The sequence below is a fragment of the Poeciliopsis prolifica genome, unplaced genomic scaffold (assembly GCF_027474105.1).
Source record: "Poeciliopsis prolifica strain line A6 unplaced genomic scaffold, Auburn_PproV2 SCAFFOLD007, whole genome shotgun sequence".
Taxonomy (NCBI): domain Eukaryota; kingdom Metazoa; phylum Chordata; class Actinopteri; order Cyprinodontiformes; family Poeciliidae; genus Poeciliopsis; species Poeciliopsis prolifica.
Window position 1 is genome coordinate 16,949,000 of NW_026562382.1, and position 17,678 is coordinate 16,966,677.

The 17,678-nt window shown below is 36.0% G+C and overlaps 1 protein-coding gene across 1 annotated transcript in view; it reads right to left on the reverse strand.

The window, feature by feature from the left end:
* Window positions 1–17,678, reverse strand: part of lrp1bb (low density lipoprotein receptor-related protein 1Bb) — a 282,327-nt gene that overhangs the window by 53,776 nt on the left and 210,873 nt on the right. The window contains exons 45-55 of the mRNA XM_055031925.1: window positions 16,276–16,401; window positions 14,365–14,493; window positions 14,094–14,213; window positions 12,058–12,171; window positions 11,716–11,865; window positions 11,405–11,527; window positions 7,122–7,241; window positions 5,432–5,560; window positions 4,962–5,084; window positions 2,952–3,092; window positions 2,545–2,732 (exon numbers count right to left, since the gene is read on the reverse strand). Of these exons, the coding sequence (XP_054887900.1) occupies window positions 2,545–2,732; window positions 2,952–3,092; window positions 4,962–5,084; window positions 5,432–5,560; window positions 7,122–7,241; window positions 11,405–11,527; window positions 11,716–11,865; window positions 12,058–12,171; window positions 14,094–14,213; window positions 14,365–14,493; window positions 16,276–16,401 (1,463 nt within the window). The remainder of the gene's footprint in view (window positions 1–2,544; window positions 2,733–2,951; window positions 3,093–4,961; window positions 5,085–5,431; window positions 5,561–7,121; window positions 7,242–11,404; window positions 11,528–11,715; window positions 11,866–12,057; window positions 12,172–14,093; window positions 14,214–14,364; window positions 14,494–16,275; window positions 16,402–17,678) is intronic.

A 17,678-nucleotide genomic window follows, 5' to 3' on the forward strand; every position in this document is an offset into this window, starting at 1 on the left:
GGTCCTTTTCTAGCCCCAGGGCCCAGGAGAAACTGAATTTAAACAGACCAGCTACCAGTCAGTTTTAGAATTTATTTTACATTTTTTTGATGTTAACCTCCAGAGGTTTGAATAGATCAGCTCCTTTATATATATTGCTGACATGATACGGTAATAGACCCCGAATCGAACACTGAGGTGTTCCAATCAGAACCTTTTAATAGTTCCTCTCTCGTTTCAGGACTGGAGGATATTGATTTTCACAAACAGAAGCACCAAGGCTGTGGAATGTGCAGCCTATATTTTTGTGGAGTTTGGACTTTGTGGATACTTCCAGAAAGAAACAGAAGAGGTTTTGGTGTATACTTACTGAGTTGACTGCAATAAAAACAGCTGAAAAGACATGAGTTATAAGTGACATGCTATCCTATCTCTTTTGCGGAATTTTAACACAGCATGTTACAGCGATGTTAAGATCTCAAAACGGAGTGTAAAATGAAAAGTGAACAGATCTTCTCTTTACGCAAGTCGCTGTTTCATAGAGAATTTCAGCAAAGCAGGAACGCTAACATACCATGTCATTAAGGGCATGACACATACACACACATGCATGCATACAGCTCTGGAAAACAATTAAGAGACCACTTAAAATGATCAGTTTGTCCGATTTTACTTTTTATAGGCACATCTTTGAGTAATATGAACATTGTTCTTTTATTATATAAACTACTTTCAATTTTTCTCTGAAATTCCAAGTAAAAATGTAGTTTTTATATGTGGAAAAAAAGATGCAGCGCTGTCAGACCTCAAAACATGCAAAAAAAGAAAAAAAAAAAGAGTTCATATTCATTTAGACCAATGTTTGAACTCAGGAGGAGTTCAGAAATCAATATTTGGTGTTATAACCACGATCTTTTCTATGGTGTTCAGTGCAGTGGTCTCTTAATTTTTTCCAGAGCTGTTTATACATACTGCTCTGTGGCTCAAAGATTCAATCTCACCCCTGTGACCAACTCAGTGACCATAGTGAAACCAAAAATAACTTAAGAGTGCTTGTATCAGCTGTTCTGCACCAACTGTAAATCCTCATATTATGCGGCGTTATAACCTTGATGGCCTTTCTGCTGATCTCCCTGTTCAGGCCACGAATGGATGAGCTAAAGGTTTGCATTGATGTGCTCTTTGTCCAGATCTGCCCCCATCATGACAAGCTGGAAGCACTTTTTTGTGCTTTCTGGCAATTTCTGAAGCAGTAAACACCAACCCGCAGAGGAACACAACAATAAAATTCAGGAATGAATGGTTAAAACTGCCACAATGTGACAACCAGGATGACCACCAAAACACTCCAGTGGTTGTGGCCTTGACCTGGAGCCAGCCCTCATATCAAAATGCCACTGTTGTGCTGCCAGAAGCAGAACAATGACATGGCACAGCGAGGAAGCAAGGTGGATCAGACAGTTGTTTGCTTATCGTTAACCCACCCACCTCCACCAAAAGGCTTTCAAAGTTACAAAGCGAGAGTGTACATTTATGTATATAAATATATATATGCTCCAACCCATCTTTATCTGTTTAATGATGTGCAAAGTAAGGCTTGATTTATTATCAGTCATTAATCATTCATGTCCACACCACTACTGATATGAGCCCTGCATTACACCTGGTAGTGAATTAGAAATGTTACTGCTGCAGCTCAGCACTGCAGGTCAGGGAAGATTTTTAATTAAAATTTTGCACTGTAGTGATTTACCTGACAATTGGAATGTAAGTCACACACTAAAATGTTGAGATATATAATAGCTGTGCTGTGACTCATTAACTGAGATGCCAGATATTATCAACAGATATTTGTTTCTTACCATGTTTACTTTTACTTAACTTCAGTTAGTTTGTTTAAGTATAGTTTTGGATAGGTAATATATTTTCAATTAGTGTCTTGCAAAAGTATTCACACCCCTCAGACTTTCATTAGGACTTTATGAGAAGGACAGATAAACATTTGTTATATTTTAAGTTGTCGCAGTTCACTTTCATACCAAACCCTGTTGATATGTTCCCCTTCACGCCTGTGGTGGCGCTGCACCATAAACCACTGAAGACACAACATGAAAAACCTCTAAAGAAGACACTGAGAGCCACAAACAAAAACAAAAAAGCAGTGGTGTCAGATTTTAATGGTTTTAGGATTTACTTTTTGTTGTTGCCAAAAGACTTGATGGCCATTTCCAAAAAAAAACGTAGTCTTTGATTGTTTATATTTTCCAGTCCGCTTGGCATTCACATGCAGTCAAACCACACAAGTTCACTTCAGCTGAATCCAGATTTGGTTTTAGGTGGACTAGAATTCCTTTTTAAGTCTTCGTCAGAGTTCAATTGCGGATTAATACCTCACTAAATGAAATGGACTTTCTAGGCAAATGAACTAGAGTTCAACTAAAGCGAACTAATCGGGGCTGGTGCGACTCCACCTTTGATGAAATTCACAGAGGTTTGTTGTGTTCAATATCTGAAGACTTTAGGAAATTGTTGTATAGCAGTGTTATAAGTTCTCTGTTGACTTACCTTGTAGCCCACAGTTAGATCCTGGCAATCCTGCGTGCACCCGCTGACTCTGCGGTTCAAACATTCATTCACATTGCAGTTCCTTTCATCTGATCCATCTCCACAGTCATCTTTCCCATCACAGAGATTCCCCTGAGATATGCAGCGCCCATTGGAGCACATGAAGAAGGAGCCATTACACAAGCTTCCTGAAGAGAACAAAGAAAAACTATCACAACATCCTGTGATCACCCATGAAAGCTCATAAAAGTCATTGCCCTCACATTGGATAATAGCCAATACATTAAACTCAGAAAGTCAGAGGCCTTTGTGTTTCCTCCGTATAAATTCACCAGTTTCCTTGGCGAGTGACACTGCTGGTGACACTGATGAAGAGATTCTTACAGAGAGCCAAACAGCAGCCTTACCTGCAGCAAGACATTTGAGGTTCAGAGGCAGTTCATCTGAGTGATCAGGACAGTCCGCATAGCCGTCACACTCCCACTGAGAGCTGAGAAGACAGCGGCCGTCCCCACAGCGAAACTCCCCAGATCCACAGGAGCGATAGACTAAAAAAAGAAAGTGAGCCACTATCTCATCAAGTTACACTCGGACTTGTCAGTTTCAGAGCTTTCAGTTTGGTTGGAACCTTTGCAGAGTTAAGTGTCAATTATGTTAAACAAATTTACAGAAAAAAAGATATGCATGACCACTGTTGATAGCATAATTAGGCACTATCAGAGTGTAAATGGAATCATTGCTGATCAACAATTCAAGCCATCTGGAAGTATAATGGCTTTCACAGCTGCAGCAGCCAACATTTCAAGAATAAACATGCGTTTCCTCGGTCAGTCATCATAAATCAAAGCTGCAACAGAGAATTCCCTCCACATGGGGTACTCCATAACAGTATGTGCCTAAATAAAACCGGGGTGTCAGCATGTTCACAAACATTCATACAAATGTGTCTCTTGTCAATGTATTGATAGTGTAACAAACCAGCTGCAAAACACACAGTTTTACACAGTGCCTACTTACACAGTGCCTTTGTTTCTCTTTAATCCTAAAAGATTAAAGAGAAACAAGACACTATGTGCCAGTGTAAATAAATTCAAGAAATAAGGATAGTGTTTTTTTTTTTTTTTTTACTAGAGCTTGAATTATGTTTCTGTAATATAAATTTTTATGGAAAGATTATGTGCAACTTTCTATTTTACATTAGGTTTATTTCAGTGTTAGTTTTTTATATTTACATAATGAAGCGAGTGGCCTTTGCAAATATTGATTTTAACATTTCAGCTTACAAAATAAAGTGAGGAAATTTTTCCACCGTATCTACAAAACTTTTTTGTGTTTACTTTTTTTTGTTAACTGGATGTGACAGGTCAGACATTAAGATCCACTTCCTACTTAGAATATTTCATCAATGGAATGTGTTTATGGAGATCTGTGACTAAAATATTACATTGGGTTTACATATTCTGTTGTAGCATCTGGGTTTGGCCTATTATTTATCTGTTGCAGTTATATATGTGCAAAGTTTGTTTAATTTGTTTTTCTTACCCTAACCCTAAAATGAAATAACAGCATGAAAACTGATTTTTGTTTCATCTGTCAAAAACATTACATTCAATGATGGATTATATATACTGCAAATAACAGAAATGACTATTTCCTAACTAAAAGGAACTCAAAAGAAGCAGGATTAAGATAAATTCAACAACAAAAGGCTAAATGTGAATGAATGAATAAGAAACAGATGCTTAAAACATTTAAGTCAAAATATATTCTACTCTCTGAGAAGTTTACTGAAATGGTTTCTGTCTAATTTGAGTAAAAAGTTGTTTAGCAGATGAAAAAAGTATAAGTTGAAGTTTTGGGATTGGTTGGATATTAATCAAACTGAATCAGAACATAAATGGGACAACAAAAGAATATAGTGTGTGCTATGGATCTGAAATCGTTACGAGTCTGATCAGCCAGACAAGAAGAAACACACAATCATTGTAAAAAGAATCTATTATATTCTGCCTATTTAAAATCCTCAGACATGTAATTATCCTGAGAACTCTAAATAGGCAGGTTAAAAAGAATCAAGCTTAACCACTTGGGGATTATTTTAAAAGCTCATCTGAATTTTTATTTTTTAGTAATGAGCAATCACGGACAACCCTTATTTTGAGGGTAACACTTAAGTCATAAAGAAACTGAAGGATTCACTGATGAATCGTGATTCATGACACTGACAAAAGGATTGTTGAGGACTATTGAAGAGGAAAGTAGGACTTGTGGGTAAAAGGTCCGATTTAGGTGTTTCTGAATACTATATGCATTGTTAGATTCAGAAATCTGTCCACCATTGCTGTTTAATAGCTCAACCTGCCGACTGCAATTTTCAAAACATGAAGAGCATCAGAGACCAAGATAAATCTACTTGCCACATTCCACGGACTCGTCAGATCCATCTCCACAATCGTTATCATGGTCACAGACAAATCGCTGGGGGATGCAGGCTTTGTTGTGGCACCGAAACGAGTTGTCGTCACATGTGTTATTTGGTGCTGATGGTCGAAAGAAGAACATTCAGTCTCTAATGAAAAGATAAACATTTTCTTCCCTGCTGTGAAACAAGGAATGTCTACAAACTAGCGTTTTGCCTTTTATGCTTTTTCTAATTGTTGTTCCCCTGCTAAGTGGATTTGAGTCAAAGAAGAAATAACTCTGGTTACTCCACTAAGTGATGGCTGTATTTGTGTAGAAGCCTCTAATTATCCAATTATCCACTAATTCTCTCTGTATGCATCCTTTTTGCACTGTGGCTTAAAATTAGTTGGGCCTTTTGTTTAATCTTTAAGTAATGAAATGTCATGAAAATAATAATGTATTGAACTAAAAGAGGCAACCTCACCACAGCCAGCTGGAGAGAGTTCGTCACTTCCATCAGGACAGTCCCTCTCACCATCACAAAGCCAGCGTTTGGGAACACAGGCATACGATCCAGGACAGCTGAATAACCCTGGAGCACAAGTTACTGTGCCTGAGAAGAAAACAAGATCACATCATCTACTTCTAAATACCAAAAGACCTTGTTCTTCAAAGAAAAGAAACATGTTTATTTATTTGCACATCTGGTAAACACTTACAGAAAGCTTTAAAATGTTTCACTATTTTATCTTATCCTTCACAAACAAATAACCCCAAAAAGTAAAGCTTTTGTCTTAGAACATTTAGTACATGTATGAAAATTCCCAAGTTAGAGAGAAATTGTTTCCAACAAAATCACATGCTGCAAAATTATTACTGCCCTTGCTGTTAAAACTTTTCACAATTACCTTTCACTTAAAGTACAACACTTAGTCTATAACATTCACAATGTTTTATTTATTTTTATGTTTGTTATTGAGGGAGAAGAAAAAAAGGCTTTTTTTGGCATTGCTCCCAAGCATGTTATATAGATAGAGCCTAATAGCTGTTAAGGAGATTTTGTGACTCAAAGATCCAATAATTGTTGTATTTCCCACAGCGATCTTTGAAGAATTGCATGTCGTTTCTTGCCATCCAGATAAGTGGGTTAAATAAATTGGCCTCTTTTTCATGTCATATTTATATGATGGGAATAGAAAAGTTGTGGATTACTAGTAATGTAAATTTTACATTATTCTCTTACAAACCTCAAAAACAAACATGGCAGTAGGATTATTTTTGGTTGAACTAATTGATAAATGTACAGAGATTAATAAGTGTAATTTTCTAAATTTAAATCATACTACTGCAATAACATGTATATTGCAAGGCTTTTAAACGTTTTTCAGTGAGAAGGAGGGGCAATAAACATGGGCAGCACTGCTTAACTTAATGATGGTATTTTTAAACTTTTTAGAGTCCTTAAAAATAAAACTGGTTGCATAAATTTGCAAAACAGATGATATACTACATACTAAATGTTTTTTTTTACTTACAGTATATCCTCCTATGAACCAACTGCAATTTTCTCGGTGTAGCAGTTCTTTGTTTAGTGCCAACAACATACAGCCTGTTCTTTATGAATACTAATTATTTAGAGAATTCTGCACATCAGCAATATTAACCCCTCTTTCTTAGCACTGCCCTTTAAGGCAAATACTGACAGGGAGAAAAATTAGCTGCACTGACAAACAAAGGTAAATACTGCAGTTCAATTAGGCATGTGTGCCTACAATGCCCATCATGCTTCTGACAAGAAATGTGCTTTTGGAGACCTCTGGACCATTTCATTAATATTTCCATGACACTTCATTACATTGAAATTACACCAATGTTCGCAGTGGTTTCTGTCTCTTTATCATAGCTGGTTTTGTTTTATTGTAGAATTCATTACACATACACCTCATTTGCCCACTGAAATAGCTATGCCTCTTGGGACCTGGTGATGAAAAATCTATTTGCCTCAGTGCTCACTCGAATTATCAGAAATGCCTGCAGTCTCATTTGTTGCATCATTAAGACCGTCTCATTTCCAGTTCTGACTCTGGAATGCACGAAGCTGCAACAAGCAACATGGCAGATGTAACCTTTTTTGTTAATAGCAGAGCCCTCATGACATCTGAAAGGGCACTAACCGCAGATCTGCACACTTTCGTCGAGTCCGTCCTCGCAGTCGTTCTCCCCATCGCAGAGCCACTGTTTGGCAATGCACTTGTTCTTGGAACAAGCGAACTGGTTCCACAGGCAGGATGAGTCTGCAGAAGTTAGTGGAAGAAAATTAAGCACCATCAATCAAAGTGAAAAGGAAACAAAAATGTCTGCACAATAACCAGAAGAAGGGAAAATACTTTTGATCAAAACAGTGGGCTAGCTCTCATTTGCTGCATAGTTTTATTGTTTGGCGTTAAAGATTTTCTTATTAGTACCAGCTGTTATGGAAAGAATTGCAAATGGTAGTTTTATTTTACTATCTTCCAACTAAGAAATATTGGTGTTTATTGTGCTGGGAAAAGAAACAGTTACACAAAGTAGTGCCTTGAGTCTGTTCATTTTATTACATTGTAATATAAAAACAAATTTTAAAATATTTTTTTCCTGGAAAACAATTTTTCAGTGTTATTTTATTTCATAGAATTACACATTGCTCTAGTCCACATTCGTACAAATTGCTTTATTATGAAAGTGTTGCATGCATTTGTATTCAACCCTTTTACTCTGATGCCCCCCAAAAAATTCATTTCAACCAAGTTGCCATTTAATTAAAATGGCAACTTTTTATCACTTTAATAAGTGATAGGAAAAACTGAAAAATATAAAGAAGGTGTTCTGATCAGATGAGATCGATAGTTCACATCACTGAGAACACAGTTCCAACAGTGAAACATGGTGGCGCCATTTATGCTGTAGTGAGTTTTTTTTTTCTTCTTGAACGTTGCTAATTGGAGATGTTTTGTGGAAAAAAAGGGCAACTTTTCCATATATGTTGATAGAGAAAGAATCAGATTTCTTTCACTACATAATTACTTCTAAGTTGTCATGAAAATCTGCTAAAATACCATAAAGTTATGAGAAAATGCAGTAAAAGTTGAAGGGACTGAATACCGCTGTAAGGCATTGAAAGTGAATAGTTCATCCACATCCGTGTTGGTTTAGTTGAATGTTCTCATTTATTTTTGACAGGAAGGAGCTGAATGTCGTGTAGGAGAACACTCTGCTGATTGCTGTATAATGGCCATTGTGTGAAACTTGGATATACGGTATTCATGAGCAGCACTGAATTTGTGTCACCGAGCCTCGTACTTTCCCTGGGGAGTTGCTCTGTGGTCTCATTCTCTCAGATGTCAGGCTGGGCTAAGTCTGCCAAAGCTTTGATAAGATGTTGAGAGAAGGAAAGGGGGATGTGTGCTGCAGGTCAGACCACAGCACAGGGAATTATGGATCCAACTGAAGGTGGGGGGTAGCAGTGGAAGAAATAGCTCCCACTGAGTTGGTTTCCCCCCTGTCAGACTTAATGCATCACTCTATCTTTACGCGCACTCATACCAGGATGTCAGATACGGGTGAGATAAACATTAAATTGCTAAATCTGGAAACTCAGATTATCCAGACATCCTGTGCATGAATCCAAATTTGCACTTCAAATGTGAACAGCTGCTTGAAGTGTACAGCAAAATAGCAGGTCTAAAGAACACTAAATGCATCAAAGGAAGTCTTTCATGTCTCATTTTCAATAGTGAATTGTGAAGGAGAAAAGTGCATTATTCATTGTGAAGGGTAGAAATGATTATTTCGTCCAATCAGATGTGGAACTAGAAATCTCTGAAATGCAAAGACATTTTCCTCAAACCACAATGCTTTTGCAGTCATGTTATCTGTCACTCGGGCTTTTTATATGATAACTAACCCAGAGAAATAGTAATGTCAGTTTGTTGTGAAAGAAAAGAACATTTTGGACAACAGTCTTTATGAAAGCACAAACAGGACAAAGCACAAAAATGAATATTGTCTTTATATACTATGCTCATTATACCATCAATACTGACAATATTCAAAATAAGCAAGGATTTAAAAGGCATTAAACAAAAATGTTACAAACTGCATTCCTTCTGCCCATTCTTTGCAGCTAAATATTAATGAGAAATCTGTTCATGTCATTTGAACCGATAAAGAGAAATCAGACCATCTTGAACTTTCTTGATGACTTCTGTGGTGACTTTTATTTGTCTTTTTATGCCATCAGACTAAAATTGTTGGTTTGCAGTTTCACTGTTATGCATGTCTTTAGGTATATTTAAATCGGTTCAAGTTGCTGTCATGTTTTGGCTTTATTGACAACATTTAAATTTTATTTTGTGGAGTTGATATTTTGGATTCATACTTTGGATGAACAGAATGAATTAATCATAGATTTTCTCTATTTTGCAAATGGTCAGCCCGATACTTACAGGCTCAATTATACACATATACCACCATAAATATTCAGCAAGTTTCACCCCAACCACATGTTTTGTTTTGCTTTGCTTTTTTACATTGCCATCAATACACTTCATTTGCAGCTCGTTTTCTGGCATGAATAGGATTTTCTAGAAGTGTTTATGACACTTCAGATCAGGGTAACACCAGAAGCTCAATGCTTTTGAGGTACATTCATTTGCAAAATACACCTAAACATCTTGGGTACTTTTTTGTTATCTGATGATGACGAGTTTTATCAAATGATTCAGGAAGAGAGACAAGTGCATGTTCCCTAAGCAGATTAAAAACTCAAACATTTATCTAGCAAGACAAAAAAAAAACTTTTTGTGATCAGAAAGTTCATCTACTTTATAACAAGCCAGGTAAGAAATATTTACAGATTTTACATTTTAAATAACTTGACATTTGATTGGTTGTCTTTCAAAGTAGAAGTCACTACTTAAAATTATATCAATGTCACATTAGCAAAAAGAGATATTTGAATAGATTCCATGGTCAAAATACATGCATGAAGTTATATATCATGTTGTGCTGAAGTCATACATTAAAAAGTGATGCAATACTCTTGCACCAGCAACATCCCTCACTTTTAGCTCCATAATGTCTTATATTTAAACTCAATAAACTCAACGCGTAGGTCTACTTTCTTTCTTTTTTTTCCCCAAAATGTGTGCATATGGATTAATAAATCAAATCCAATTACCTTGCAGACATATGATGGTGATAGAGTTTAACAGCAACTCTGACCACCTACATCAAAGCACTAAGCTCATTTTGCTTTGATGCGAGACATACCGCCGTGTGACTGAGTACGTGTGCAGATGCTTGTTGAGTTTTTTTGGGCTAAAATGATCAAGTACCTTGACTTAATTATGCTTCCACTGTTTAATTGGAGAGATCCTGACTTTGTCATAGCAGGTTCTACATACATTAGCATGCATGAAAGAAGAAGCAGGAATGCTTGCCTGGAGTGCAGGAAGTAGTTGAGTGGCAATGTAAAGCCTAATTCTTTCACTTATTCAGAGAACATATATTTGCATGCGCAGTATATCTGCTTCATAGATTGATGGGTGGTTAATTAACTGTTATGCTGGAAGGGTTGTACTTTAGAATTCAAACAGAGAAGTCAAAAAATGTGTGTCATATCCAGGGTCAGAATTAGACTTTCAAACAAGCGCCAGTGCTGACTTAAAAAAAAAAAAAAGACAGAAGAAAATGTCTGTTCTTTTTGTGACGGTCAAAGATGAAAACTCTTCATAATTATAATTTTCTTTGACAAATGGTATCAACTAAGCAACACACATTTCTGGATCAGATGCCACAACACAAAAACACACAGACAAACTGTGATCAGGTGAGTCATTTAGTGCTACAACTGCCATTATATTGCTTTTTATGAACATCATACAAATGCATTTGAATGATAATGTATAAAACTTAAAATATTGCCTTTTTAGGACACAATGACATTGTAAGGGTTCTTGTCAGTACCATGCTAAAAGCATGCTCCTTTACCTAGTCTACATTTTATTACACTATAAAGATAACTTCAGTGTGTTTTATCAAACTTGTATAGAATTGTGAAGATGCTTCTATGAAGCGGAAAAGTAAAGCTAGTCAGTTAGTGGGATGTTGACTTAGAGGCTCATAATCGATACACAGTAAACTTTTCAAAAAATTTTGTAGAAAATTATTTTAATCATTACTTTCAACTTGATAAATTATGTGCTATTTGTATTGGTCCATCATATACAATTCTGGTTGCTGGTTGTTTGCAAAGGATTTCATTGTATTTGGATACTTTGCAAATTCTAAATGTATTCCTAAAGACATAGTCACTTCAACATAAAGCAATAAGTTAGTTAAAATACATGTGTTGTGTACATGAAGCATTTATGACACCACACTTTCATTTTTTGGACTTTAAAACATGTTGACTTACCACACTGGAATTCATCTGCTCCATCTTCACAGTCTTTTTGGCCGTCACACAGCCACACACTAGAAATGCAATTCCCACTCGGGCAAGCAAAGTGGCCCTCCTCGCACTTCTGCCCGTGGGAAACTGGGGCATACAACAAAATCAAGTCAATCCGCTGAGATTTAGCAATAATTGAGGTCATAATCATCTCCCAAGTTCTCTCTGAAATCTTGTTTCACTGCCATAATCAGCTCCGAAAAGGAGATGAAGTGTTTTCAAACTGACTTGCCTCTGATTTCACAGGAAAAAACGTGAGTCTTTGTGCAGCTCACCCAGGCAGTTGGTTTCATCTGCGTAGTCTCCGCAGTCATTTGCACCATCGCAGATCCATGACGGATGGATGCACAGTGAGGTGGAGTTGCAGCTGATGAAATCCTTTTCTTTCACCCCCAGCTTGTAAAAGTGAGAGCAATCGGTGTGGTCTGAATACAAAACACATCACTAGAATGACTGCCTTGTCACAATGCCACTGAGGTGGGAGGTGATCGTGAAGAGTGAAGCACTGAATCTGGCCTATCTAAAGTTAAAATCACTGGATATTTGGTTTCCTAGAGAAGCACCTGTGTGTATGTGTTTTAATTTTGGTTGTGATGAAAAAAGAAGGAACCACTTACTGCAGTTTTTTTCATCTGAAGCGTCGGCACAGTCAATGACCTGGTTACACCAAGCTGAGATGGATACACAGCTCCCATCCTTGCAAGACATTTCAGATGAGCCACACGTGGTATCTGTTGGAGCAAATGAACATTTTATATCTACACATATATAAAAAAAACAGGACCTTTCCCATGTCTTGCTCAAAACCACTTTTTCAAACCTGTAGTAAAAATTAACAAGGTGCTCAGAAGAATTATCTTTCTTTATGACTTGAGTGTTCATGCAGCTTGACAGCTTTTGTAGTAAATGTCAAATCCTGTATATTGCTGCAGAAAAACACAGCAAAGAGATATCTACTCAGAAGCTTGCACACACTTATCATGAGCATGAATGCGGCCTCATTTTGCATTTTCAGTACTTGATTTTAACTGTTGCCTTTTGGCCTTTTGGGATGGAGGTTAACATAAAACATAAATATATACAGGTATAAATATATGCACAAATTCTTGCTAAAATCTGGATGACAATGCTCTATGGTGGCACCAGGGTTAGAGCATGTAACCTATGTACTCAGGCCTCTTGCACACACAAGAACAGGAGAATATGTTCAGCCATGCAAGCATCCACGCAAAGATGGATGCATGTTTATTGATTAATTACATATGGAGGGTTTTTTTTTACCACCTTATTCTTTCACAACACTGTCTTGAGATCAGACATCAAAATATACACTAGCAGCAACATTGAGGTGAATTCTCTTATATGCATGAAACACTAAAATGCAATGATGACCTGAAAGTGCTTAACCTGAGCTGACTGCAGTTTGTCCTTTGACAAGCTACAACATTCTTTTCTTTATTCTCCTGGATGTTTCTCTCACTGTAAATCAGCCTGAAAAGAGATGAGTTCATGACATCAGACTTTTTTCCTCTGGAGTTTGACAGTTCTTTTGATAGTCAAAGCTGTTTCCCATCTCAAACAAAATTGGCCACGATGGATAAATGTTACAAGTCTATGCATCAACCGGCACACCTCCCTTACCATGCTCTCCTGCTCTACCTGCTCATATGATGCTTTTTAATCTGTTTACAAATAATATTGATTCAGAATGTTGCATGTGTGTAAGTAGGGATTTTTGTAATTGAGAAATATTAGTCTTTCCAATTTAGTTTAATGATTTCTATAGTTCTAATTCCAAAAATACACTTGAGATAAGGTAAATGAGAAATATGTAAATTTAGAAATTGATATAAAACATTTCATCCAGACACTTAATTTCTGTGCAAAAATGGTCTCTTATATTGAAAAACTGGCACTCTTCCCTGAGTGCTCAACACTCAGTTCTCTTTCCTGTCCTTAAACATTTGAGTCGATTGTTTTATTATCATTTCACCTCAATGACCAAATCCAGACAACAAAATATTAAATGAGATTCCTGCACATACACAAAACTGAAGATATACTTCTGATTTGAAGTCCATAAAAAAGATCAATTTTATTTCTGTACATAGGTTCATAGCAGCATAATTATGTATTCTGTTAGTCGGTAAAAAAATGGTACTTGATGTACTAATGAAAAAGAAGAGGTTGGTAATGGAAACAACATACTGTGATAAACTCGCTACTAAAATCCCAGACTGCTAAATTGGACGATCCTCATTAATTATCAACCCACTGGTATCTCCTGGTGGGTTTAGTCAGCATGGCCAAAATCTCTTAAGCTTGAATATTCTCCCATTCTCATCAATTACTGCATGAAAATAAACATAAATGGAAAAGAAAAAGAAAAAAAAAACACCTTTAGACACAGTCCCACCAGCAAAATAAATAAATAAATAAATAAAAACACCAAATATTGTTCAAGCAACTTCCAGGGGCAATGGTTAGGCGTCTCTTTTAATTTGTGCACTCCTTATGATCTCTGGGCTTATTAAACAGCGAGGGCTTAGCACAGCGTGTGGTCTCGTGAGCTGTATTAACATAGGCATATGTGTGACTAGATCCTGCCCTCAAAGGCAGGATGGAGTGCGAGATCAAACAGCTGCAAACTCACTGCTACAGAAGGCTTCATCTGAGTTATCCCCACAGTCATCGATCCCATCACAGAAACGACCACTGGCAACACATCTCTGGTTGTAGCAGGGTCTAAAACCCCTCCGGCAGGTCCTGTTGTCTGAAGGACAATTGAATTACTTTACAATTATTTCCAAACTCAATGAATCATATAGAATCCTGAACCTTAAATGAACCTTAAATGAACCTTAAAGTGTTGTTGCTTGTTATCTTCTATTTTCTTTTATATACATTTGTGAAATTTTTCTCACCACAGTACTGCATCTTCTCGTCTGATTTATCTTTGCAGTGGGCCACACCGTCGCAGGTTAGCTGATAGTTGATACACTCTCCATTTCCACACTCAAATTCAGTGTAAATGTTACATGATGAATTTTCTGCTGCAGAAAAGAAAATAGGGTGAAATAAAATGATAGTAAATTTTAGTAGTGTCAATGTTATATTCTTAAGCAGTTATTTTAACAAATAAGATGCCATAATGGTTGCCTTTGATACCATCTAACACTTAATACATCTAATACTAATACTGAAATTTGCAAAAGCTCAACATTGGTATGGATGCCATCTGTAACTTTAAATTATCTCTCTAAAATGTTCACTAATTCACACAGAGAAAAAAAATCACAGCTAGACTTCGATAAAATTGGGTTGCATGACTCTTAGGGAGTGACTGTAGCCATCAGTTAGCATTCTTAATGACTCTGGCTGGAGATAAGACCATTATTACTCAAAGACTGTGGATTCATTTTTGTGTCCCCATCAGAAACTGCTTATTAGCCTAATTCATAATTTTTCAAAAAAGGAGAGATTGGTGCCCGTTTCCAGAAACCTTATGTTAGCTTGCTTTATTCACTCCAAAATCTTTTCTGAGCTTTGATGTTTATTTGATAATAGCCCTGTTGATTTATGTAAAAATGGCTTTATTATGAACAATTAACCTTATTTTAGCAAATTCCAGTTTATGAAAGTCTTGATCCGATGACAATAGCTTGTACCAATCTGAGTATTTTAACAACACAAAGATCCCAAACACACATTAAAATTGGTTTTTCCTAATCTTATTACCAATACTTTTACACTAAACCCAATTGCATTAAATAAACTTAATTTTTTTAGATAAGAACAGGTCAAAAATCAATCAAGAATTAAGCTAAAAACTTGATGGTAGTTACATCTGAGTACAGTTTCCCTGTAACTTGCTGACACTTTCCTAAACATTCTTAGAGGTTCATATATATATTTGAGCTTCTACAATTTTTTTTTTTTGTGAACTACAGAAAAATAATAATAAAATAAAACTACTCCCATTTTTTAAATTCATTGATTCATGAAGTTGGTTATTTTATAATCATTCCAAACTTTGCTTCACTGAAAGTCAAAAACTAATATGACGCTGACACCTAAGATGACAATTTGTTTACCATTGACTGGAATTTTAAATCTGCCTGTGCGATTCCAAAATTATTCCGCAGATATTCACAAATGCTTGTGAATATTTGTGACATATATAAACACCCAAAACAGAATTAGTTTCATGACATAAAGATCTTAATTTCGACACTCAAATCATCAACAGACCTCAATCTGAACTTTTAAGCTAAAAAAAAAAAGCAAAAACCTCTTTATTTTAATAATGCATTACGTCAGAGTGTATTTTAAAAAGATAACCTACCATCCACTGCAGTGAAATTTAATCTAGCATCCAGCTCTGAGTCACACACCATGTTTTGTCTGGCCAAACTTTGCTTGTTTGAACAGCTCCTCCCACCATATGGCCCATCAGCATAATGGCTTTCAATTTCAACTAGTGATGCCAATTAGAAAGCAAGGCATCACTTGTAGTGGTTTATAATTGGGAAGTGTAGAAACTATTTCACTCCTTTGAACAATTTTATTCTGCATATTTTTAACTCAGACAGCAACCTTGTTTATGCACAAATACTTATTGAGTTTCTCATAAAAAAAAATAAAAAAAAACATCTTCAAAGTATTACAACCACCATCTGGTTACTTGTTGGATTGTTAAATGAATACATCATTTCAGAGAATAAAATAAAAAAAATAAAAATATCCAAAAATAAACTTACAGAGAACAAAAATCAAAGATGTCCTTAAAATACCTGGTACTTCTTTTGAATCAATGTGAACTCCTGGTGACTTACACACACATCTGTTGTCATCCAGCAGCACACGCTCTCCACGGCAAGTGCAGTTGACCCTTCCATGAGCCGTCAGCAGACAGAGGTCACCACAGCCTCCGTTCATGTGTCGGCATGGGGAGAGCTCACCTTCAATAACATTCAAACACAGCTAATTAAGCTTTAACAAAGAAAGAAAATTCAATTCAGGTAACTTTAATGCATTCAGTGTATTCTGGGGAAAATATAATATATCACATTTGTGGGAGGAATTAGAAGTGGTCTATTTTCTTTTCATATTTGTGGAATTAGGTTTGTGACTGAGAAAAACAAACTATCTGTACTTGGCTGTTAAAATACATCAAATCAAGCTCATACAAACAATAAACAAAACATAAATGAGGATTGACATTTATTTTATAAACAGAGACTAAAATACATGAATAAGCGTTTTGTGACAATTATCTCCACACCAAATTCGAAACAGCTGTTTGTCTGCTGTCACTCAGTTTCTTTTTGACACTTCAACATATTTTGAAATATTTACAAATAAGTTTTAAGCAAGGGCAAATATGATCAATATTTGTTTTTTTAAAAGCTCTGTAGGCTATTAAATAATATGATGGAATATGAAAAAACAACAACAAAGGTTTCACATTTCACTGATAAAATGAAAGCAGCTTACCATTTTCTTTCCACTTTCTGATAATTCACGACTTTGTCTTAACAAATGTTTCTAATACTGTAAATTATTTTGATATTTGTTGTTGTTTTGAGACCAAATATGGACATGTTCGAGGGGTGTTAACACATAAATTATTCATCTTTTTATTATGATTACTCATCTTTTCATTATAGTGTTCCAAAGTGAAATTCACAATGCATTTAATTCCCTTTATTAAAAGTTTTTGGTGTAAACATACACCATGGAGAACCTGAAGGCAAAGCATAAACCTATTTTTGTGCTTTTACTTTGAAACGGTGAAAAAAATGTCCCTGTTAATTCCTAGGGGGAAAATGTAAGAAATATTAAAGCAAAAGATGCCTTCTATATCAGAGTTATTTAGAGACATCTGAGTGTTGTTTTCAAAAAAGACGTCAATGTGATCTGCAGCTCAGATAATTTTATGAACAGTACTTATATTCAGAATATTTGTGACAATAAAAACAAAATTAGAGTGCAACAACGTCAAGACAAAAAAGGATAAACTAATATACCAAGCTGACATTTCCGTTGACTGCACATTAAATTGCAAACATGCAGCTGGCTCATTCAGGTCACAGGATGCAATAATTTCCTATAACAAGATAAACAAGGAAATGAGCTGCTCTCGCCATCCGATCCCAAGCCAGTGGGATGTGCTTAAGCTCACCTTCTATGTCCTACTTGGAAATTAAACTTTCTACGACACTTAAGAGACTCCCTC